This window comes from Alligator mississippiensis, chromosome 2 (genome assembly GCF_030867095.1).
Source record: "Alligator mississippiensis isolate rAllMis1 chromosome 2, rAllMis1, whole genome shotgun sequence".
NCBI lineage: Eukaryota > Metazoa > Chordata > Crocodylia > Alligatoridae > Alligator > Alligator mississippiensis.
In genome coordinates, this window is record NC_081825.1 from 227,474,588 (window position 1) to 227,499,288 (window position 24,701).

At 43.2% G+C, this 24,701-nt stretch overlaps 1 protein-coding gene and 1 non-coding gene across 5 annotated transcripts in view; both read right to left on the minus strand.

Moving 5' to 3' along the window:
• The window catches only part of CKAP5 (cytoskeleton associated protein 5), an 81,721-nt gene that overhangs the window by 13,141 nt on the left and 43,879 nt on the right, over positions 1 to 24,701 (minus strand). For 3 of the 4 annotated variants that reach the window (XM_059722824.1, XM_059722825.1, XM_059722826.1), the window contains exons 16-37: positions 24,481 to 24,573; positions 22,861 to 23,046; positions 22,563 to 22,657; positions 19,796 to 19,853; positions 19,591 to 19,716; positions 19,124 to 19,260; positions 18,744 to 18,918; positions 17,732 to 17,845; positions 14,721 to 14,849; positions 13,855 to 14,049; positions 11,978 to 12,113; positions 10,765 to 10,853; positions 9,599 to 9,709; positions 9,181 to 9,306; positions 7,972 to 8,121; positions 7,334 to 7,537; positions 6,943 to 7,078; positions 4,752 to 4,945; positions 3,238 to 3,410; positions 1,891 to 2,064; positions 1,268 to 1,388; positions 348 to 527 (exon numbers count right to left, since the gene is read on the minus strand). In XM_059722824.1, the coding sequence (XP_059578807.1) occupies positions 348 to 527; positions 1,268 to 1,388; positions 1,891 to 2,064; positions 3,238 to 3,410; positions 4,752 to 4,945; positions 6,943 to 7,078; positions 7,334 to 7,537; positions 7,972 to 8,121; positions 9,181 to 9,306; positions 9,599 to 9,709; positions 10,765 to 10,853; positions 11,978 to 12,113; positions 13,855 to 14,049; positions 14,721 to 14,849; positions 17,732 to 17,845; positions 18,744 to 18,918; positions 19,124 to 19,260; positions 19,591 to 19,716; positions 19,796 to 19,853; positions 22,563 to 22,657; positions 22,861 to 23,046; positions 24,481 to 24,573 (3,102 nt within the window). The remainder of the gene's footprint in view (positions 1 to 347; positions 528 to 1,267; positions 1,389 to 1,890; positions 2,065 to 3,237; positions 3,411 to 4,751; positions 4,946 to 6,942; positions 7,079 to 7,333; positions 7,538 to 7,971; positions 8,122 to 9,180; positions 9,307 to 9,598; positions 9,710 to 10,764; positions 10,854 to 11,977; positions 12,114 to 13,854; positions 14,050 to 14,720; positions 14,850 to 17,731; positions 17,846 to 18,743; positions 18,919 to 19,123; positions 19,261 to 19,590; positions 19,717 to 19,795; positions 19,854 to 22,562; positions 22,658 to 22,860; positions 23,047 to 24,480; positions 24,574 to 24,701) is intronic. The other variant, XM_014602225.3, reaches the window with a different exon arrangement.
• LOC132248944 (small nucleolar RNA SNORD67) lies at positions 1,114 to 1,224 on the minus strand. The gene has a single exon (XR_009460415.1). It is a non-coding gene; the product is annotated as a small nucleolar RNA SNORD67 (small nucleolar RNA).

The window sequence follows — 24,701 nt, forward strand, 5'->3', positions numbered from 1 at the left end:
AATAAATAAGTCAACCCATCTAAAGTTTGTTTCACCCTATTCCCATTTGAAATCATGTTCCCAACTTCCCCTTGTTTTAGGATACCTATAGCCCACTTGAGGGGCTTGTGACCAGGGTGTCAAGTACTTATTTCCCAAAGGCCTCCTGTGGACTTAGTATTAAATTTGATTTCCTGCATATGGCTGTTGCTACACTATCTTAAAACACATAATCTATCATAAGCTAGGAACAAACTGTCCCCAAACAGGATTCGCTAGAAAGCAAGGCCAGTGGAAAACATTTCCATGTTTCTTGCAAAGCATCTGGCTCAGAGCTTGGTTTTTGCCCTACCAGGGAGCAGCCTTACCGAGATCATGTTCCCAATGATGCAGCTATAAAGCTTGACTATCTCATCCTTGTCCAGCTTCTCATCTGCCATGTGTGTGTTGTAGATCAGTCGAAGCTGCATGAACGTAGCTATTAGGAACTGGTCAATGTGGCCAGACATGGCTTCTGCTTTGTCCTCCTGTCTGAGGACTTCATCAATCTAGAAAAAAAAAGACACCCAAAACAGATTAAAAGTTGATCTTGGTACAGAAAAACTAAATATAAGAAACTATTCCAAAGAAACTGCCCACTTACTCCACTAGTGGAGTGATCCGCTTCCTAAAACTTCACCTAAAAATTAGTAATTCTGTAGCGAGGTCAGCTGTGAAAGTCCAATCAGTAATATGTGCATGATCTCTTCTATAGCTGCAATTTGCAGCCTATACAAGACGGAGGATGCAAGATGTATGGATTCTATACTGGATTTGCTTTGTGCGTTTTTTCTACGGACTCTAGTCCCAAACAGCTAGAACTGGTTTAGAATGGTGAAAGGGTTACAAGGCAGGAAACGGGATTCCTACAGTGGGAATCTGCAAGGTGATTTCATTAAAACAGCAGCCTCACTGCCACAACATGGGCTGCATCACATCCAATAACCTGAACATATTTCCAGGTAGAAAAAGTAGTTTATAGTAAGTTACGTAAATGTAAATAACATAAATCACCCACTCCATGGTTCAAGATCTAGAGCTGACAAGAATATTGATTTGATAAGTTCCCATGCCTAGGATGGTCTAATTGGAAGTAGCGAGTCAGATGGCCCCTGTGCACATAGCTTTGTCATCAGGGAGATTCTGAGTGGGGTCCATGTCACCGGACATGGCAGCTCCACCGAAGTGCAGCTCATCACTCTCGCAAACTGCTGGTCTTAATTAAACATCAGCCAAATGTTCCTCTTACTTGTGCCAGAGCCTGGATGCTAGTATTGATGTCACCACTGGCTACCTGGGAGATGACAAAGTTGATAGTGGAAGCCGTGTTACTGTGCATATCATCAAAGTGTGGGGACACAGCACGGATCCTAGACAGTTGGAAGAAAAGGATTAATGAATTTCTGTGGAAAGAATTCTAACTTGTACTTCACAGGTGACTTGTAGCAACATCTCAGACACTTGACAAAGCAGGAATTTATCCTAACAGGGATGTCTGAGAAAGTTATTCCCATTTACAAATAATGAAAGGAGATGGTAGGCCATTTGTCCTAGTCTGTGACAGAGCTAGGAGTGCAACCTAAATGTGACAGTCTATGCTGTACTCAAATTCAGATTTTTCTTCCCATATAACCACAGGCAGCTCCCTCAGCTCTTCCAGACAGTAATAATGTGTTGTCATGGCAGCTTAAACATCTCCTTTTGTACTCTCGTTCCACAACATCAAATGTACCATCACTTTCAGAGTTGGACTCTTCCAATTCGTTCAGGTTTTACTTGCTCATGCTAGCTTTTTATTCAGTTTCTTAAGACTATCCTGAAAAGACCATTTCAGGTAGCTTCACATAGGCAGGGGGGTATAACTAAACTCACTTGGGCTCCGGAATCAGGACTGGCTCAAAAATGTCATCTAGTTTATGCTGTACAAGTGTTGGCATCTCACATCGGACTGTACCATTGTCATTCTCGATCTCATCTAGATCCAGCTGGAACTCCCGTGGAACTGCATGCATCGTCTCAGAATGGCCACTCATGTTGCGGGCTTGACTATAGGAACCAAGAGAGATGCATTTATTAGGTCTTAATACAATAGGCAAAAGTGTTAACACTAGCATCCAATGGTAGTCTTAAAGCTCTCATATCAGGATAGCCATTTTGAAGATCCAAAATGTATTCAGTCCCTTATCTGAACCCCTTATGGATTCCCCCAGCTGTTAGCAGTATAGGCTTGTGTAAGCCAGGAGAGCAGCTGCCAGTTATTTGCTTTTAAAGTTCACCTGAAAAGCTACCAATTTCCCCTACAGCCTTCCGTAAGTCACAAAGCAGCAGTGACAAGTGTACACCACCCTGTTATGACATATCCAGTGCCACTTAAGACTGTACTGATGGGCTATCCTAATGCAGCTTAGGTCTCTTTCATGGTTAAGAGAGGAAAAAATGCCTCAATTAATATGTCTAACTGAATTAGCAGCCTTACAAGATAAAAATCAGCATCATAAAAGGTTTGCAGATCACTATGTTAGGCATATGATTATTGAAGTGGAACATTCTACTATACTATTTTAACTGGGATGGGGTTGAAGGAAGGGGACTTTCCCCAAAGATTGAGTTAATACAGGCTGTAGGGTATTGTTACTGAGTATTATAGGTGTCCCAAGGTCAAAAAAATTCACAGGGCTTAGACAACTCTGCTGTATATCTGCTCAATCAATATCAAGTTTAAATGCAATGTATGGGAATGAACTCTCCCAGTATCTCCAGCAGCTGCCCAACATGGAGGTGCCATGTCTGCTAGCAGTTTGGGTCATAGTTGCCATTGGCAGAGGCATTTTATACTTTTACTTTTAAACCAGAGGTATTTACAAATAACCTAGAACTGGGCTGCGTAAACTAGTCATCCTTTGGAGGGGACGACTAGGGCAAAAGTTGAAAGATACAAGAGCCCTGCTACCAAGGAGTTAGTGGGCAGTACTTACATCCTATAAGTGCGATACATAATTCTGTCCATGGAGAAGCAGTGAAAGAAGGCACAAGACCATTTAGAAAGGATTCAAGACAGACAAGACAAAAAAAAATGAAGAATCAAACATTTTGTTTTGCAATATTTGGCCTGCTTTTATGACATGCAAAGACTGGGATTATGAGAACTAAAGTAACATAGCTGCACATGTTTTTAAGCACATACACTGCAGACACCACACAGAAGATCTCACTACATACCTGAGTTTGGAGGACATGTCCTCAGCTGATCCCTTACGCAGCATGCTAGTATTGGCACTGGTGGTCTGAAGACGCTGTGGTTTTTCCTCTACTTGCCTTGCTGGAGCAGCAGCTGGTCTCTTGGCTGACCTCTTTATTCTCTCCTCCAGCATGCTCATGTCTTTCTCAGAAAGCTGTCAAAAAGATGGTTTTAATTTTGCAAACACTCAGCCCATTTTACAAATCTCAGGTAGAAAGCTAAAAGACAAATGATCCTGCTACCACACTCCATGGTGACTGAGGTGCCATTTTAATGAGTAACTGGATTCAAACCTCAGCCCTCATACAACCAGCCTCAAGTAGTACTATAAATTTGGGGATAAAAAAAAAAAAGTGAAAATTGTAAGGCCCTCTTAGTTCAAAATAAAACTAGCTGCTACAGCCCACTTGCGAGCTGTCCTTGGTCCATACTAGAAAAGGGTAGCCTGAAGAGAAGCCATACAATTAAAAAGATTTTCTCAATCCCAGATCAGAAGTGGTAGCAATGCAGACCTTACTGCAATAAAGGTGCACTCAAAACACCAGCATGGAAGGGTAGCCACCCAGAAAAAGGGTGGCATGGGCAGGTAATGGCTGCATTACCTGTAACTCAACGTTTGTCTGACAATGGAAGAGCCCTTAGAATTTAGTTTAGCCTGCTCACTGCTTGCTACATAAAGTTCTCTTCAGTTATTAGTTAAGAGTTGTGCAAATCCACTGAAGTAGCTGTATACGACTTGGAGGCCGTTGGAAACAGAATTTTGCAATCTTTAGTCTGTGCTATATTTTGTACATCTGTTGGTAAAGCAATCAAGACTGAGTAGAACATCATGGATCCAAGGTAAATCAATACTGAGGTGCCTGAGAAATATTAGAGGCTTTAGACAATGGAATAGCAAGGGATGCCAAGAAACAGAAACAAAACAGAACACCGCTGCTGTACACTAAAAGCATTACAACATTAATTGAATAAATTGTAGCAGCTGGGATTTTAAGGAGCTTTACATTAGCATGGAAACGAAGGTGAATAGAAGGGAAGGTTACTTCAAAGGAGTTCCCATTTACAGAAACAAACTGGTAAGTTAAGAATGATTGCAGCTAGCCGTATGCCTCTTTTCAAAGACAAAGCTTAGACTTTCATTCACATGAGTCATCAGCAGTTTGCTTTACAATGATGTGACACTATTTACCAACAATGGAATCTCCAAGAAGAAATACCAATTAGCATTGGCTTATTCTTTCAATTATAAATGTGTCACCTTTGGTTACTAGAGATTAGAATACTCAATCTAGAATTAATCAGTTAACTTTTAGAGGATCTGCATCATAACATCAACCCCAAATCACCACAAGTTGAACTCTTGGCATTGATTTTGCTGTCAAAGGTGGGATGTGCCAAGACTGATCATTAGCACCACACACAGTGTGAACAGCTGCCTTATGCAGGGTTCAGAACTGATTAAGCTACCTCTCCTCCAAGACTTCTAGTCACTCACATTTCCAATCAGCTTGAACACCTGGTCTCCATGCACATTGTAAACAGTCACAATGGTGTTGAGTGCGGCATTGCGGACGGTGTTGTCCCGGTCGCCAATGTGAGCTGCCATCTCCTTTAGGGCTTTGCCTGGAGTTGGTTGGCAGACATTCATACCGTAGGATTCAACTAGACACCCCAACTCTTCCAGGCACTCTAAGGGATCAGGAGGAGACATTTGTGAATCAAAAAAACCCTTCAGGGTCAGTAAAAAGGAAAGCCTGTCAGTCCTGCTACCTCTGTCCCAAATGAGCTCAAAGTGTGGCAATGCCTTTGGCATCTGGCACCGTTGTGCTGAATTTAATGACAAAACAAAAAATCTCTCCACTTTTTGGGTGGAGAAGGACCAGCCCCCAAGGGTGGCCATGACACCCTTGGCAATTGAACCAATCCTGCCCAACTCCAGCTCCTCAGGGTACCCTCCCCCCCACCTCACTTTTGTTTCATCTCCCAGGCTTTGATGGAATCTTTGTTACTTTGGGAGGTCACTCTCAGAGTCCTAGAGGGAGCCTAATAGTCCTGCACTTGGCCTAGTTCAATTTGTTTAGCCAGACCCTCGGCCCACTAACTAAAATATTATGCAACAAACTGGCACAAACTGTTCCTTGCTGATACTAATCTTGTCTTAGGGGGACCAATCATGGACTCCAGATGCCCCATAGCCAGACCCAGGCCTCACAGGTCTTACTCCAACTCCATTCACAAGGCCCTTGGGCCCTACACTGGTTTCAGCTCACCAGGTCCCCGACTCTTGGCAGAGTTCAAATTGCCAAGTGCCTCCCAGGCACCTCTTGTGCACATCCAGGCAAGCATGCATGTGCGTTATGTGGTGCTGCCGACCCACATGCGGCGCTGTGCACCACACATGCAGGTGTAGCAGCATAGGTTTTGTTTGTTTTTTTGTTTGTTTGGGGGTTTTGTTTTTTTTTGGGGGGGGGGTTGACACTGGGAGATCACGGTGTAAAAAAAAAAACAAAACAAAAAAACCAAACAAACTCCGCACTAGAAAAAAGCAAGGTGGTGCATGTGGTAACAGCATGTGCTGCCTGAAACTGGAGCCTGACTAGCCAGAGCCATACTCCAACTGCCGGTTAGGTTCCCTGCTGCCAGATTGCCGCAGCTGGGTCCCAGGAAGCTATGTGCTGCTGCTATTTGTCTGGATGTGGCCCCTACAGCCACTCCCAACCCTCCAGTTAAATAGCAACATGAATTGTATAATAACCTACTTAACCCTGTGTAATTTCTTGAAGAGCTTCTCTTCAGTCAAGTCTGAGGCTCCTTACCAGAAGCCAGGATTATGACCCTATGCTTCACCCTCTTCCACTCACCTGACCTTACTCACTTCCAGTAACAGGGGGTAGGGGTTGTTACAGTGAGTAGGGACTGAGAAGACTCAGGGAGGAAGAAAGGGGGGAAACTTTTTAATCTGTTACCAAGTCACACCACTGCCCACCACCCAATATTTTCCATTACAAGAGATAAGCATGTTGGATAATTACTTTAATGATGCAATCTTTAATTGTAAAATTTAATGATCAGACAGATTAACAGGACAGGGCAGGAACAGGCCATTTTGGAAAGAAGTCCAAGTTCTGCACAGTTCAGTCATTTGTGAGTATCATGTCATTTGGGGCAAAGAACTAATGTTTCATCTAATATTTCAACTTTAAAAAAAAGGGTCCCCCAAGCACCTAGGAAACTGTTAGAGGCAAGTCGTGTAGAAACAGGGAGGGGCTACACACCACGAAGACCTTGGTTTCCCTTTCAAGACTAAACTGTTAACAGCTCCCAATTGGTTGACATAAGTCACCCAGGCAAAACTAGATTCTCTAAAGTCCTTTGGCATTGAGCAGGCTCCTGGCTTGGTAAGACACAGACCTTCTAATGATTAGAATAGAACCATCATGATGGGCAGCTTACAATGTATTCTTTAAAACTTTTCTGTAGTAATACCAAAAAGAATCTGAACAAGGGTTTTTTTTTAAGTTTTTGTTTGGGGGTTTGTTTGTTTTTTTGTTTTGGTGGTTTTTTTACATCCCTGCTTGCCCCTAGAAGAGTTATGCATTCAAGGGAAATGGCATTTGTAGGCAAAGCTCAGAACCTGTTGGTCTGATTCTACCCCAAAGGTCCCAGTCCATACTGCTATTCCTCACCTGCCCGCTGTTTGGAGTTTTTGGACTTTGTCCCCTCCATAAGGAAAGTGAACATTTTGCTGGCTGGATAAATGAGGCACATCCTGTTCAGGATGGCACGCACATCCTTGCGAACAACATCTTTTGGTTCCCCGACCTGGGTGAAGGAGAAGCAAACCACAGGACCAAGTTTTAAGCATTCCACATTGCCCACTGCACTTTGCCAGGTGTCTACACAATACCAGACAAACCTGGCTTAACCTTCAAAAAAAATGTAAACACTCAAGACAAGGACCTTTGAAAGGCAACTATGCAAAGTATTACAATGAACTGAGTTGCTACAGCATTTATTTGTGCCCTGGTGGCATCCATAAGTAGAACTGTAATGCCAATTTCTGTTAGTATATCATACCTTCAAAATAAGATATGGGATGAAAGAGGATGCTTCGTTCTCAGTAAGGTGGTACTCCTCCTGGCTCAGCAAGGTAAAAAGCAATTTAAGGTATTCAAGGGCCTTCATCAGAACACTTGTGTTGGTTTCAAAGAAGCGCAGTGTGAGCCACTTCAGAATTAGATCCAGGCAGCTAATAATTCCATCTTTTTCACTCTCCAAGTGCTTGAAAGGAGGGGGGGGAGGGAGGGGAAGGTGAAAAAAACCCACACACATCAGTTTGTGTACTTCAAAATATGGCCTGAACAAATGACAAAGCATACATAAAAGCTGCATCTAGTAGCATAGTACATATTTATATGTTATTTCCTGCTGATGCAGGTGTTAAGTCTAAAATTCTTGTTTTAGGCCTGAGAGGCACATCAACTGCATATACACGTCACAGCTCCCTCCCCACCAAAAAAACAACTATATTAAAGTTATGGTCCTTCTGAACATGGTCATTTGGGTTTAATTTTCTCAGTAAAGCAAGCTAAACACAATGACACTTCTTACCTACTCCTGACTCTTTAAGAACTATTTAACACAACTGAGGCAATGCTTCTGTGGCACAGAACACCCAACATTTTGGCGGCTCCTGTCGCAGGTCCATTACTCACCTCGATCATAACAGTCAATGCCTTGTTGTGGTGCTGAAAGTCTGCATGAAACATCTCATCCTGTAGCCACCTGGCAACACAGCTGGACATCTGAGTCTTTAGCTGCTCGATATATTCGTCACGGGGAGTAGTGAAGTTCCATTTCAACACCTGGAAAAAACAAAAAAACAAAGCACTCAGAACTCAACGCAAGTAATTCACTGCTTTTTACCAAGCTGACACGAAAGAATAAACCTCCAAGTCTGCTGTTTTTTAATAATATAAAACAGTAAACTCTATCCCATCACTAAAAGAGCACAGATATATAACACTGCCCTTATTCTAACATTATAAAAGCCTACGTCTGTCTGTCTGTCCGTAACACTGTATTCGCACTCCAATTGGCTGACGGAAACAGTCAGAGTGCTCCAAGCATGGGGAGCACTGCTATGATTCCAAAGCTGCAACGAGGACCGGACAGGGGGTGTGGGAGCTGGGGCCAGCAGCACTGGTCTCGGCTCCCCTGCCCCACCCCCTGCAAGAGGCAGAACAGCAACAGCATGGGACGTTAAGTGGCAGCACTCCATCCCAGCCCCCTTCCTTCCCCACCCCTCATCAATCTTGACGGACAATTGGCTAGTATAGCCATAAGAATGGAAGCAGCCATGCTTCTCCACAGCATTTGGTAGTACTCTAACAAGGCAAGATTTTCCTAGTTCAGGAAATCATCTTTCAGCCATGCCTGTAATGTGCCAGTTCAACCACTTAGGTTCCCCGACGATGATTGATGCCCCTATAAATTATGGGTTTCAAGGTATAAACTTGCAAATAGCGATCACTAGCATTTTTCATAAGAGTGGATTTCAGCAACAGGGGTTGATAAGAATAACAAAACCTAATCCTTTTCTAAAAGTTCATACTTAGTGACTGAATTATCATGCTTGCAGAGTAGGACTCATGTCCATCAGTCAAATCTTAGCAGTCTTTTGTGCTTTAGTGTTTGGTTCAGTCTTGGAGCACTCTTAAATTAGATTGAAAGTACATCGTTTTCTTATATCATCTAAAAACTTCTGTGCTCCATAAACAGCCTTTCAGTTGGTCTTCTGCTCTTTAGGTGAGGACTGCTACTCATCTCCTTAAGTAGGATGCTAAGCTCACAGGTAAGAGATCAAGTACTTACTTATAGAATTCAAGGTGCTAAAAAGAAAGCATGCTCAAGCTCTCCCTCACCTTCAATCCTTTCTCATCTCTCATTCTCTGCTCTTTCCCATTTGGGACGATGATAAAAACAGGACCAGATTTGTCTTCATCTTCCTTCAGGTTAGGTTTGCTTGGTACTTTCTTCCCTTGAATACCCTGAAAAACAAAAGACCACTGAGGAAACAGTACCACAAAACCCATATACACGCCATCACTCCAAGTGATCCCATTCCAAGCACCGGACATTACCACACCATCATGCTGGACAAGTGTACGAGACCCAGGCAGAAGCTGGAAAACTATGTTTGTTAGAATCTTGAGGTAAATGCTCTGCTGCAAGTGGAAGCAAAACCCAGTACAAAGTGTGTGAAACAGCCTCTTGTGACACAGGACATCTCAGAGTTGGCCAGTGCACAAGTTACCCAGATATCTAAACCCAATTTGGTACCTGTTTGATGGCTCTGTTCTTTGTCAGACCGGAACTGCCTTTGGTGGGGCTTGTATTAGCTTTGGATAGGCTCGTATTGCCCTTGGACATACTGTTATTACCATCAGACTGCTGCAACAGGCCACAGAAAAGGCTTTGTGGTTGGACAGTTCTTAATACTTATCTCTAAATCACTCCATTAAGGCCCCCCAAGCCCACTGCATGCTCAGCAAGAACATTTTAGCTTAAGAGTTTAGATGAAATAATTAATCTGAAACATGAACATTTACAAAGGCATCCTCACTAAAATCTCTGAACAGTCAACTCTTTTACTTCAAAGAGGTGAACAGGCAAGCAGAACAGGACTTTCAATTTCTGGCCCACACAATAGCAAGACAATGAACTATGATATACTATCAATAAAAGAACAGAGTGAATGCCATAACTCAAGTACAGCCAGCTGAGGCTACCATTCCGCTCCTTAGCATTCCCTTCACATACTGTCTTAGAGAGAAGGATTTCCACTTCCAATGTCAGAGTTGACCAAAAGATGCAGTGGCAGCATAGTAACTTACTGGTTGAAGTATCACGCTACAGTTCCAGAGGTGCAAATTCAAGTCCTGCTCTGGACCCATGACAAATAAAAAAAACACCACCACAAAATTCCCACTTCACTTTGCAATAAACAGGTACCTGGCCATTTAGGTTGGGGAGTCCAAGGCAGCCAGATGTGATGCTAGTTTCACGCCTTTGCGGGCTGTTAGCTATGAAATTGCTATTCCTGTACTATGCTAGCCCAACGGACCATTAGGCTTTGGTGGACCATCTCTCTGCTATGGATTCAATTACTGTTCCAAGCTAAAACTTTACAGCTAGATACTTACTACAGATTTTAACATCTAAATCTATAATAGGGTAAAGCAGCCAAGCAGACTTGGAGACAGGTAGGTTCAGCCCCAGCAAGTTTCTGGTACAGCTGTGGCTGTGCTGACAAGAACAAAAACAATTATAAAAGCACATCTAGAGAACAGATCTGAAAAAAAGACTCCTTTGGTTTAAAATCCCTGATAGCCTGACACAGACCCTCCTTGTAAAAGAAGTGCATATTACAGGGTTTGTTGGAAAGCTAAAAATCCACAAGAATAATCCATTAGTAGTTATTAATCATATGTTTGGAATCCCCATACCTTGGCTTTAGAGGCAGCTCCTCCTGCTTTGGCCTTTTTTGGGTCAGGCTTATACTCCATGGTGCTGGACCCTGAATCGTCAGTGGGTGCTTGGGAACAAGAGAGTATTTCAAATATTTTACAAAGAATGAGCCCTTCCATAAATTCACACGGAGCTCACCTCAGATTTTCCAGTCTTACTGCAGAGAAGGTAAAGCTGCTTACTGAGGCAACAAATCCCTTTAAAGTTACAAAATGGGGGATTTTAGACTCAACAGGGAGCTTGCTTATCTGTGAATTAAAAGCTAAGTCTTTGCAAAGTCCATCACTATTAAGAAAGAAATCTCTCATATCTGAACAACCAGTAAAATAAAGGGTTCCACACTGATTTTCCTTCTTCCTCACTATTAGTATGCTGTTGTTCTTAAAAGGGCAAGCTTTGTCAGAACAGGGATGGTTTTTTTCTGTTGCAGAATTAAGCCTCCATGTGAACACTAATTCAGAACAGAAGTGACATAAACTGATTTTTCCTAAAGCAAATTAGCCAATTCAAACTAAAGCCAATTTCATTCTGAATGGAGATTGAGCACATGGAGGCTTAGTGCATTTAACTAGTTCATTTTAATTCATGCATATTGGCTTCAACATCCTCATGCAGAAAAAGCCCAAGGCCAAGAAAGTGTCTTGAGTCCAATGAAAGGTGCTTCAAGTTCAAAAAGAATTGAGAACGACTGTACTAAAGGAACAACTTAGTCACCAAAGTCACAAAAACTATGAAGAAATTATGTGGTTCATGATGGGAGAACATGCACAGGATTATGGGACATGCAGTTCAGCCAGAGAAGCTGGCCTACAGGACAGAATGAGGGTGCTAACCCTCCACACTAATTTCCACAAGGCAGTTCTCCCCAGAAGCCAAAAAGGACTCTGAAGGCAACTGTTTAGCTGTTTCATTTATTTTTTACTTTTCTTCCTCAACTCTGCTGTTAAATTTCCTATTCATTTCCAGAACAAAATCATTAGCCTTGGATATTACAGATTGGCTCTACTCCTATCCTAGTCCTCACACTATGCAAGCAAAGGCTTTCCCCAAAAGTACCAGCATCTTACAAAGACTGGGTTTTCAAGTTTGCATGACTGAGTGCTGAAGGGAAAGGTGAGGCTCAAGTCAGTCTTTTCCAGAGAATCTCTTCCTCCCCTCACTTTTTCCACCATTAGGGGGCCTGGAGATTACCTGATGTAGACTGGAATTTGGCTGGTGCTGCTCCTCCTGCCATCCTGGAAGATGCCTTAGCAGGAGCAGCTGGTTTGGCTGGCATGTTGGCTTTGGCCTTCTCAAGCATGGTCAGGACCTGGTCTTTGGAAGTAGGCTAGAGAGAAACCAATATAATATAAGCTATAAACAGAAGTTAAATAGATGCATATTAAAAGGTGCATCACAAAAGAGGCTAAGCAGAAAGAAGCTTTGTCTGAAAGACAGAGCTTTTTAGATACCTTGTTTTGAAATAGAGGCAATTCCTATGAATGTAGTTACAAGATATTTAGAATGTCACACAGCGTGTCAAGTTAAAAAAGAAATTTATATATGAGACTGTGAAGAGTAAAACCTGTCGTCAGAGAAGATGTTTTAAAATTCCAGGTCCCTAAAGGATCATTTGGTTGCTAGCTACAAAGCACTAGGGAGACATTTATTCAACTGCAAGCAAGGACGTGTAGAACAGTATTTCTCAACCTTTTAAATAGCAAGAACCCCCTGACTTGTTAAAATTTTCAGAAGTACCCCAACACTCAATTTTACAGGGGATTTTATATTTACAGACTAATGTGTCCCGTATGTTGGAAGATGGGCTGTGTATATAAGGCCATGACATTACAGATGTCTAAGCTAGTGTGAGTAGGGTTGCCATCTTTTATACCAGGGGTGCACAACTCAAGTATGTACCTGGGCTAGAGGTGATGTTGGCCAAAACTAGGAGGGCTGAACACCAAATTATTACTGGGGAATTTAAAGCACTGCGCAATGTGTGGCACACCAAATTTTTTACCATAGTTTTGAAAGGAAGGGACAAGAAAGAGGAAAAGAGGGCAAGAGAGAGTGCTGGGGTACCCGAGTACCCCCTTGCCTGTGTCTCACATACCCCCAGAGTTACATGTACCACAAGGTTGAGAAACTATGGTGTAGAAGAACAGTAAGGCAGTGGAACAGACTGCCTAGTAAGGTTGTGGATTCTCCATCACTGGAGGTGTTCAAGAGGAGGTTGGACAGCCACTATTGGGGATAATCTAGGTGCAGCTAAACCTATGCTCTACCATGGGTATTTCCTATGTTTCTGGGCTTTGCTGGTTGCCCCTCCCCCTCTTTCTGCTACGCGTGTCAGTGTGCTTTTAAGCCTTCCTCAGAGGCAGGGAGTTGGATTAGATACCTTTGGGAAGTCCCTTCCAGCCTTGCCTCTGGGAGGCTCCTGCCCTTCAGTATCAAGACTTGACAGCGATAGATGAGACCTTCCTGAAGGTGTCATGAAAAGGCCTCTCAAAATAGTCTAATCCATAAGGGACTACAGGAGTTCAGGATACCAAGCAGGTTGCACCAATACAGTTTGAAGGCTTTGCAGTGCTTGAGAGTTTAGAGTTCATGTGGAAATGAGCATTAGAAATATTTGTTTATGAGTTGTAAATTCTAAGTGAAGCAAGAGTTCATCAGTTAACTGGCCTAGATCTCTGGTACCTCATAATTCCTATCCCGTATGTCAGCAGTACCCTAGTCCTACAGACAGTATCCTTGGAATAAAGGAATAGAGCAAGGAGGTGTGTGGACAGACAAAACAAGTGGATATATCAACTTAAAAATAAATAATAAAAAAAGAAAATCTGCATGGGGACAGAAAACCCAGGGTCATGATGCTATACAATTTGTTTTGGCCATATCCACAGGGAAAACAAAGGCATTTCAGGCCTACAAAATTAGCAGAGATTTCTGCAAGTTTATGTAGTTCTAATAAAATGATCTTATGACCTATTTAGCAAAATTACATTTGCTATATATTACAGTTTACACCCACTTTTATCCAAGCTCACACTGCCATCCCCAGTTTAAAGTTAAGACCACAATACCTTCAGCTTGCCAGTGGCTTTAGCCATCTTCTCGAAACCAAGATGCATCATAAAGAATGGCAGGGCATCCTGGGCCTTTTTACGCACATCCCCATTTCGATCCTCTAGACAGGAATACAGATGAGGCACGCACAAAAGCAGATCAGAAGGAACTGAACGGAGGGTAGGTAACTTTTCAGCCAGCCATCCCAGAAGCTGGAAGAAAGCATAGATAAAGCTTTGCTCTTTTAATATTGTTGCTGTTGTCTGGAATACTTAAGTGGGGATGTGTCATCAGCAGGCTTAATAGGAGCAAAATTTCTCGCATCTGCCCTCATAGTCAAGAACATGCCTGGCTCAAACTTGGCACTTGAAATCACCTGTGTCTTCTTGAATATGAAAGTGCAATCCACAGAGGCAACAAGGCTTCAATATGCAGCTGACTTGATTCTAATTGAAAGGTTTCATCCCCAGCCTAGACTTCCAGAGTTCACAGACTGTACTTCATGTACAAAAATGTGACCAGCATTTCAAAGTACATATTGCTTTTGGTCAGCACTTAGTTCCAGTAACATCCCAAAACCTCAGTCCTGCTCTTATCCAGCATTTGGGCAAGAGGCAGAGTCATTCATTTTTGGTTTGTCTTCTTTAAAAAGTTTTGTTTAAATTTCAATACAAGCAGAGAGAGTGCTGCTTATTACTATCCTTGTCATGTTTGTCAGTTTCAGTACTGAAATTGCATTACACATTTTTTACCCTCATGGTGGCCCTGGTATATTATTGCAGTCTGCCTCATCTTATCCCCATTATTTTTGGAACTCTTTACTGTGGCTAAAAGGCAGTTCAAAGGCACAACAAACAACTCAATGTATACTACCAGTCTTTACCTCTTGTCTTAAGAAAGGATTCTCCTTTTTGAGCTCCTCTGACAAGTCTTCTCCTTCCAACCACTCTTTCATGCCAGTCTGTTCTGCCCACGCATTCACAGTTGCTAGTGCAGTAGCACGGACATTGTTCTGCAGCAAAAACCAAGATTTAAAAAGGATAATCCTACAGAGGGTTCAGAATATCCAAGTAAGGGAATTTCTGGGATCATTCATTCAAGCAGAAGGGAAATCCTTCTGTACCAAGATCTCCAGGCCTCCCATTTTTGTACACTGCTGTACTAAGTTTCAGAGTGAACTACTGTTTGTGATGGTATGAGACATGGAGATGTTTCTGAAATATACACACTGACTTGGACTTAATTTTTGTTTAACATAGTAATTCATCACTCACAGAAAAAGACTAGAAGCATCTCAAAGTGTTTTGTCTGCTTACAAGATGGTTAAGAAACAGGGTTAATACTTTACATGAAAGTTAAAGAAGTTTAGCAAATTGTGAAACCAAGGCAATAATCAGGAGACAAGTGGGTTACAGAATCAGTTTAAGGCATGAATTGATCCAAAGCAGGTATCAGGAGACCAATATCCCATTCATTACTTCCAGCATAATCCAATACTGTTCAACAACCCTTAGAAGGAAGATGCTGCTTTCCCTAAAGCCACTAGTATAATTTTTAGGGACAAACCAGACAGAAAGAACCACTGCTTAAGGAAATGCCAGGTTTAAAATTGCAGTGTAAATATACTTGCATTGTATGTATACATGCACCCCATTTGTGAGAGAATAGATTCTGTTAGCTAGCAGCATTCACTGGGATTACCTACACAGCCAAAACTTCCTTATGCTTTCAGGAGGAAACACAAAAAAAGGTAGAGTAAACATGACCCTCCTTTACGTCCCTTGCAATTCAAAGTCCGTAAGAGCAGAGGACTCTGAAGTAGGGCAAGAACTTGCGAGCTCCACACTGATATCCAATAATTCCACTTACTGTAAGGTGTTATCCCTCTAAACTATTTACTACTACAACTGTCAGAGACAGGATACTGGGCTAGATGGACCACTGGTTTGACTTAGTATGGCACTTATATATGGAACATAAGAGCGCAACTGCTTACTCTAACGCCAAAGCAAAAGAAGCCATGATGTTTTGCAGTAGAACCATTTCCATGGTTCCCTAGCTAACTGCAACCCACTTAAGTCCCAAGTTGACTAGCAGTCACCTCTCCCAGGGCGAAAAAAAAAAAAAAATAAAAATCACACAGTCCTCCCTTCAGGTTGGGCTCATATGGCATTTATACACGTACCTTTGTCTGTTCCAATGTGCCAGAAATCCCGCACGTCGGAGCAGACTCAAGTAATCAAGTTAGCAGATCATGTGAGCCAACACACCCAGTGCTGCGTCGCATACATTTGCATAAATGGCAAAATGCACATCAGCGCGCAGAAAATGGTAGCGGTGCGCTTTTGGACTAACACACCTTCGATTCATTTTAGTTCAAACGTGCACCACTACCATTTTCTCAGCGCTGACGCACATTTCTAAATCTTACCCATCGCAGTAATGCAATCGCTGGGGGGAAGGAGGGAACCAATACAATAGATTTTAAAAGCAGATCATCAAGTCCAACCCCCTGCCATGGGCAGGAAAGAATGCTGGGGTCAAACAACCCCAGCAAGGTGTCTATCTAGCCTCCTTCTGAAGACCCCCAGAGTAGGAGTGAGCACCACTTCCCTTGGAAGTTGGTTCCAGATCCTAGCAGCCCTGACTGAAGTAGTGCCTCCTGATATCTAGCCTGAATCTACTCTCCATCAACGTATGGCCGTTATTCCTTGTTACTCCTGCTAGTGCTCAGGGGAACAGGGACTCTCCAAGCACCTGCTGGTCCCTTAGCCAGTTTATAGATGGCCACCAGATCCCCTCTCACCCTTCTCTTGTGGAGGCTGAACAGGTTCAGGTCCTGTAGCCTCTCCTCATAGGGGCTGCCCTGCTGCCCCGATCACGTGAGTGACCCTCCTCTGGACCCTCTCGATGTTGTCCACATCCCTCCTGAAGTGCGGTGCCCAGAATTGGACGCAGTACTCCAACTGCAGCCTGACCAATGTTGCACAGAGAGGAAGGATCACTTCCTTGGACCTGCTTGTGATGCATCTGTGGATGCACGACAAAGTGCAGGTAGCCTTCCTGACTGCGTCCCCACAGACTACAAGATGAACATGGGCTGCCAATAATGACTCCAAGATCCTTTTCTGCCTCTGTGCTGACAAGGGAGTTCCCCAGCCTGTAGGTATGCTGCTGGTTCTCTCTCCCTAAGTGCAGTACCCTACACTTGTCAGTATTGAATCCCATCTTATTTTCATCCGCCCACCCCTGTAACCTGTCCAGATCCAATTGCAGCATGTCCCTCCCTTCTACCGTGCCCACTTCACCCCACATCTTAGTGTCACCTGAGAATTTGAACAAGGTGCTTTTCACCCCCTCGTCCAAGTCACTGATGAAGATGTTGAACAGCGAGAGCCTGAGGACCGAGCCCTGGGGGACCCCACTGCCCACATCCCTCCAGGTCGAAAATGACCCGTCCACCACCACTCTCTGGGTGCAGCCCTCCAGGTCATCATTTCAGTATTACTTTGCCTGGCTCTGACCTCTCAGCAGCAGACCAATCTGCTCTTCCAATATTGCTAAGCTAGATCTGTTTTTTATGAACTTAAATAATAAAGAGCTAGATACTACATGCATAAGTAAAGTGTACTGTATGCTACAGAAATTTTAAAAAAAGAGAGAACTATCAGCTTTAACAACACAGGCAGAGACTCATATAGATGGATAGTGAAGTTACAGTAATTTTGAAAATGGAGTTTTAATGGGGTTTAAAAAGCTTTTGAAATAAGAACTCACCTACCTTTAAACAGTTAGATCAAACACTAAAGACTGCTCTCAAGAAAAGAAGGGTAGTGTAGGGAACTGCAGAGGAAGGACCTGCATTCCTAAAGAAAATGTGGAGTGATGGCTTACCTTACTGTCCCCTAGGACTGTAATGATAGGAATACCCAGGTTTTTCACATGCTGCCTGATGTTTGGGCCCACTGCTATAGCTAGCTGCTGGAGAATGCTCAGTGTTTGTTGTACCTGGAGAGGCAAAAAAAGTCTGAAGTTGGCAAGTGTTAAATATAAATACTCTGTGCTCCAGATTCTCCTCCAAGATACAGTGCACTATAAAAATCACATTGCTGTTTTATGTCCAAAAGCCCTGCTGGAGTCAGTCTAGGTAATACTTCTCCTTGAATTAGTTCTTCCATTTGCAAACAATTTCACATACAGCTGAAAGCTGTTGCCTATATTTTATGTCAATTTTAAGAACCCCAACACTAATTATTTTCAGGCAAAGGTAGTTTAAATTTACATTTGTCACAATGAATGTTTACACTGCATATAGAGAGAGAGCTATAACATATTTCCTAATGGGAAGAAACAAATTTAAGAAACAGAGGAACTGTCAGATGGAGGAATTGAAACTACTCAAAATCACTGACTTGAATGGATTTCTGTTAAATCTTTCAAGAAAGAAGGTGGGTTCATTCTTCTCCCCATCTGACCCCAAGAAGGAAATGAAGTTAGCTAGATCAAAGGTGTTGAAATCATTCACACCAGGTAACCCAGAAGCAGTGGTGGCATTAATCCCCCCCAGCCGTCAGAGCTGCTGTTTCAGTGTGGTTCTGGAACTTGAGAGTAAAACATTGCTGCTGCTGCTCCCCCCTGAAAACCCAGATTTCAACAGCAGGTGAGGTGGGGGGGAGGGGTCGAGTACTGTTAACTCCCTAGGTTCCAGAACTGCGCTGAAAGAGCAGCAGGTATTAATGCCATGGCCCTAGAGGCTCAAGCAGCCAAAGCAACAAGCCCCATGGGTCAAATTCAGTCTGTAGAGATAAGCAATCCAAGCCACAAGAAGCCCCAACAAGCTGGATGTTTGATACCCTTGGGCTAGATAAGTTTAAAGTTACTGCCATTGTGATTTTGATTAACATACCAAGATTTTATTGGAGTCATTGAGGCGAGACTTCAAAGCAGCTGGAAGTTCTCCTAGATTTGGCTGTATGAACTTGGCATCATTAATGATGCTCGCCACTTCATCTAGACCTTCCTTTCGGATCTTCCAGTTTTTGTCACCAATCTTAGACACCAGTTCACTTGTAATCTTCTCACTATTAAAAAAGAAAAAGCAAGCATAGCTTAATCCCTTACATTTAGTTCCTTTTATGACCTATTTAGTGCAACTATAATACAATATGCTCCAGAGAACACACAAAGATTGCAGCACGCTAGACAAGAAGCACTTAGGATAGAAAGATGGCATTTTAGAAAATACAGAAGAAAGGGGCAGTCTTTAGCTTGTAGAATCAAACTCACCTGATATCTGCTCTTGGAAGGAGATCCACAACATCACTCCCTACATCCTCCTGCTCTTCTTCCTCACCATCATCCCCATTGCCACCACTGTGCCTGGAAACGCCTCGAGTTGGGGCTGGTGTGGTTTGTCCCTGCATCTACAAATGATACATAAAGTCAATCTTTAGCAAATGCTGGGAGAAACAAGGCATTTAAGAATCTTGCATTTGAAACTGTTCACAAACACAACCACAAATTAAGTGGTCAGAGCAATGGATTTTCGAGCTCCCAGTGTACTGCTCCAGTACAGAAATAATGGAAAGCCAAAACAGTTTCTTTGAATAGCTAATTACACTCAGAAGTTTTGAGGGCTGACTATTTTTTTTTTTGAAAGATAGCCAGGATAAGCAGCCCACTGGAGATTTCTAAACCAAGAATAAGTGGCACTTGTAGGTGTTTGTTAAAAGAGTTAAGTCCTGCAGAGTTACCTTCTCAAATTCCGCATCTATTTGGGAGAGAAGAGCTGGCTTCTCATCCTCAAAGAACATTCGCAGAGGGGGACCCACATAGAGATACATGACTCCCAACAACGTAATAGCAGAGGTCCTTACAGCCTGCCAGAAAAGGACAAAAGTATTTAAGATTTTAGACTAAATGTATTAAAAATTTCAGACGTAATCCTTAGTTACTCACTGGGTTAGTGGCAGCAAGAGCTGTTTTCACATTGCTAATGAAAGCTTTGACATTCAACCTGAAAAAAAAAAAAAAGGAGAAAAGCACATATGAACGTGACAGCAAAAATATTGAAGCACCAGCAAGAGACATCAGCTACAGCTGGTTATAGAACAGAGGCAAGCATGAAATAGAATGGAACATGACAAATGTCTAGTGCTTTGAGGTTTTTTGTTAATTAGCCCAAAGCTACAAATGCAGCTTGTATGTTTCAAAAACCAAAACCAAAAAAAACCCCAAACACCACTGCATGATTTTTCCATTTGCCATTGAACTGGAAAATCCAAAACAGAGCAATTTATTTCCAACTTGAAGACAGCTATTTTGTTGCTTGAAGAAGAATGATGATTTACTCTACATTAACTAGTTCTTCTGAGATGCAAGCGTGGGACCCATTGTAGGTGCTCATCAGGGATCCTGGTTTTCCCTGATAAAAAAAACAACCCCCCACAAAAAACACAAACAATTTCTCTCATAAAAAACCTCAAATCCATGATTAAAATGAAAGGCCACTATCTATATCTGTTGAACACAATGTTTTCTTGATATAATAAATACCTATAAATTTTGGTATTTGATTTGGGGTTATGGAAAAATCAGAGCTCCCCCTGCTCACAGAACTCAGGTCCAGACCCCTCATTGCCAAGCCATAAACAGCCCTAGCCCCCCACCCAAACAGCCTTGCCAGTGCCCCTCACTCCCCTCCTTGGCCCTGCCAGTACGCCCCTCACTTCCCCACCCCCCGCCTGCCAGGACTACAGGGTCAAGGACCTGGGTCCACAGCCTGCAGCACCCAGCAGCAGCACCTGGGCCCTGGCTGCCACCTGCAGGAAGCAGCAGCTGCAGAGCACAGCCTGCCCCTGCCCCCCACCCCCCTCTCTGCAGGCTTGGGGGTGAGGGGTGGGGAGGGGAGCAGGGGGGGACCCACATCCCCAGGTCTGTGCCCAAGACAGAGGGAAGGCTGCTTGTTGCAGGCTCAGGCTCCCTGCCCTGCTGGCCTCCACAGGGGACTCCGCAGCCTGGTGGGTGTGACCCAGTGATGCAGGGCAGGGTGGGGAAGCTCCTTGCTGCTGAGAGCTCTGTACTGCCCTGGCAAGGTACCCCCTCCGCTTTCTCACACATGCTGCTGCAGGATTGGGGGGGGGGGGGGAGGTGGCACCTGGCTCGCAGCAGCAAAGAGAGCCCTGTCCATAGCCACACCAGGTCTGCAGAGGCCCCGGGGGAGGAAAGCGGGGGGGAGCCTGCACCTGCCCCGCCCCGCATACAGATCTGGGGGTGTAAGGCCCCCCCCTGCCCCTTGGGGGTGCACGCAGTGGCGGGGAGCCGGCCCTCCCCCTCCCCTTCCCCTTCCTGAGCTCGCAGCAAGCACCAGGCGGGAGTGGGGACAGAGGGCTTCAGTCCATAGCCCTGGCAGCTGGGGGCCTTCTCCTGCAGGGTTGGGGAAGTGGGATGCACAAGCAGGGCCAAGGGGATGTGGGGGAAGAGGGGCATAGAGCAGGGCCAGGGGGGCCCGTGGGGTGCCTTCAATTTTAATTGGGGTTTTTTAAATCAGAGAACTTGCATTTTTTTTTAAACCAATCAGAGAAAACCAGGATCCCTGGTCATGAGATATTCCTAACTGGATTGAAGACTGAATAGCCACCTGTAAGACAAGACTGAGTCAGCCAGTACAGAGCCACCAGAATGATTATGGCTTTGTTTCTGATTATTTAAAATCACCATGAGAAGGGGGAAATTGTGGAAAAAGTCAACAACTAGTCTAATTGTTAAAGGAGAAAGATAACCAGTAACAACCACTGATCTGGGCTGGGCTGCCTCAAACATTAGTTGTCCTTGGTATAAACATGAGGCATCCTCAGTGATGGAATAACACATCATGAGGAATCTATGCAGGGGGCACTCATGGATGGCTACTGACTGCAGACTAAAGCAGCCTAGAGTACCAGCTCCCTGAAGTCAGGACCCACTGGTGTTTCCTATTCTGACAGCATCAGTTCCAGAAATCAATGACTTCCTGACAAGAGGAGTGGGTGCGCTCTTGATTCGTTTGTGTAGTATAGTGATTCTGAACTCGGGTGTCAGGGAACCCTGGAGTACTTTGACAGCTTTTGAAAGATGCCACCAAGAGAGGAGGTAAGCAAGATAATTGCAGGCTCCTGTGAGGAGCTAAGTGCTGCCTCTTTTCTTCATATTGACCAAGCTAACACCCCCACCTTCTCATCCTACCACCATGGCTCCCAAAAACTGTGACAAAACAAAACAAAAACAAAAATTAAAAACACGATACCTATAAGCATGAAGGAAGACTTATTCTCTCATGTCTTTCTTCTATAGAAAGATATAACTTAAAGTACCAAGACGCACATGTATCCGCTCTTGTTAATCTTGTCCTTACCACCCATGCCATCTCACACTTCAGTTTGCAAGATCTCTGGGACAGGTATGTATATCTGTATGCAGTGTCTAGCACACTTTAGGCAGCTATTAAAATAATAGTCCAATATTCTTCTGTTGTTGTTAGGGAGTGATGCACTTACGTACGTGAAACACGATCCTTCCACAGACAACAGTGCTTGTATTTGGGCTACAGGAACAGCAGCTTACTACACGCACTTATGGCAGCAGACGAAAGAAAAAGTTTCACACCAGACTAAGACCCTATGTCTTCATAGATGTTTCCACCCTAAAAGCATGAATTCAAATTTCCGTTCACTATTTCAAGACTTACCCAGAAAAGCCAAACTCTTTAATTGCATTTGAGAGCCAGTTCAGGGTTTCTGACTGGTTTTTAGGATTCTTCTGTGAGAAAGCCATGGCCATAACCTAGAACAGAAGGGAAAATTTGCATCTTTATCCCACTAACAGGCTATGACAAACCCATAAACAGAAACAAAACACCTACTAAGATTTTGCAGAACACTTAACTGGATCTCAGGCATAAGAAGAAAAGTCTTCCATGTGAATGGTACTGGTGTTCCCCACTCCCTACCTCCCCCAATATTGAAGTCCTACTGTGACTCACTGACCTGTTCAGCAGTCCACGGCAACTGACATGCCTCTGCTATTGCTGTCATAGCTTCCTTTGCATTACTCCCACATTTTACATCACCAATCTTGTCCACAAGACCATCCAACACAATTTGTGCTGATGTTTTGGAGAAGTTTCCTTTCTGTGCAATCAGGGCAACTATGTGAAGCTTCATCTGCATCACCTGGAAAGGGCAAAACAACACTAAGTAAATTCACTTGTGCTACTACATATTCTAGTCTGGGCTACAGGGTAGTTCAAACTGACTTGAAATCCTGTCAAATGGAATTTGGCTACCTCCCCAAATGTAGTAAATAGGTTCACAAACACTTTGGACTCACATTAGTATCTAGTGCAGTGGTTCCCAACCTTTTTTTGCCGCAACCTGCTGCCTGGAGCAGAGTGTGCGGCCCAAGGACAGGGGAGCTCCCAGCAGATGGCACAGCTTGTCCTGTGGATGCGGCACCACTGGCACTGCACCAGCAACCCTCATTTGGGTCACTACCTGAGGATGGGAATTGCTGATCTAGTGGAATACAGGATTAAAATCTTTGTTTCTGACACGTTAACATGGTTCATCTTAAAACCTAGTTTACCATGCATTATGGAAAGCTTTTAGCATATCATTCAGCTTGAGCAATAGAATTAAGCCATCAACTAGCTAAACAATTTTCAGACACAACGACATTCGAAGTACCTCATAAGAATGGCAATACTATTCCCATTATACAGATGGAAACAAAGAGCAGATCAGCATCCTGGTATAGCTGGCAAGTTTCTGTGGTAACAATGAATCTTTTGAATTCTAGTCACCTACCGTTCTGACTGGACTGCTGTCTTGTTTGAACTTGGGAGAAAAGCACAAATCCTTGAGTTGTACCATCAAATTCTTTTAGAAAATGTAGCTATGCCAATTTTGTGAAGAAAATAAATCACTTTATAAAAAACTGATCTTCCGAGCTAATCTCAAAAGGAGAAAGGCACAGTTCCCTCTCATGCTTTCCAAAGGCTCTAAGACTGCTCTACATACATCCCTTAGTGAAATTTTTCTTTACAAAAAATATTCTCTATTATGAAGGTGAAATTTGTTCAAACTTGCTGAACAGAGTAAAAGCATCTTCAGCTCACCAATGAGCAAAGCTACTATTAAAAATGAAATGTTTTGGGGGTTTTTTTTAAATCATCACTGCTTGCAAAATGCAGCACCTTCAGCCACTGGCTTTAAAACCAAGCTACTGCATGATAAACTCCCCAAAATAAACCTGGAATAAGTTTATTTTCCATAAAAACCTAAATCCGGGCCCAAACAAAAGTAACAGTATTTCTTTAAAAAAAAAAAATCTCTTTAATATGAAGATGTTTACAATTGTACCCATATGACAAAAACCACAAAGCAAAACAAATTATTTGGAAGAGCATCTCATTTGCATCAGAACCCTAGAGCAGACTATATGTTCAATTTAGAGTTTTAGTAGCTAAGTTCCAAAATAACTAGCAGAAGTGTACTTACAGCTTATGTTCTACATTTTTTACGTATGAAGAACCTGCACAATAATGGGCAAATGTAAGACTGTTCCAGCAAGGAACTGCAATCAATGATGTAAAACTGAAATTTTACCTGAAAGTTGGTTTCCTTCCACCCAGGTTTCTTGGCCAGCATCCTCACTAGAGCCTGGCAAGGCATTTCATTTTTTTCCATTAGTTCTACAGCCTGAAGAATGAAAATCAAATTAGCCATTAGATGCCAAATATGGAGAAAAAATAGCGAAACAATTGTGAAACAAGTTTAAACCACTCTGGGCTTATCTACAAAGGGTTTACACTTCATAGTAAATCAAG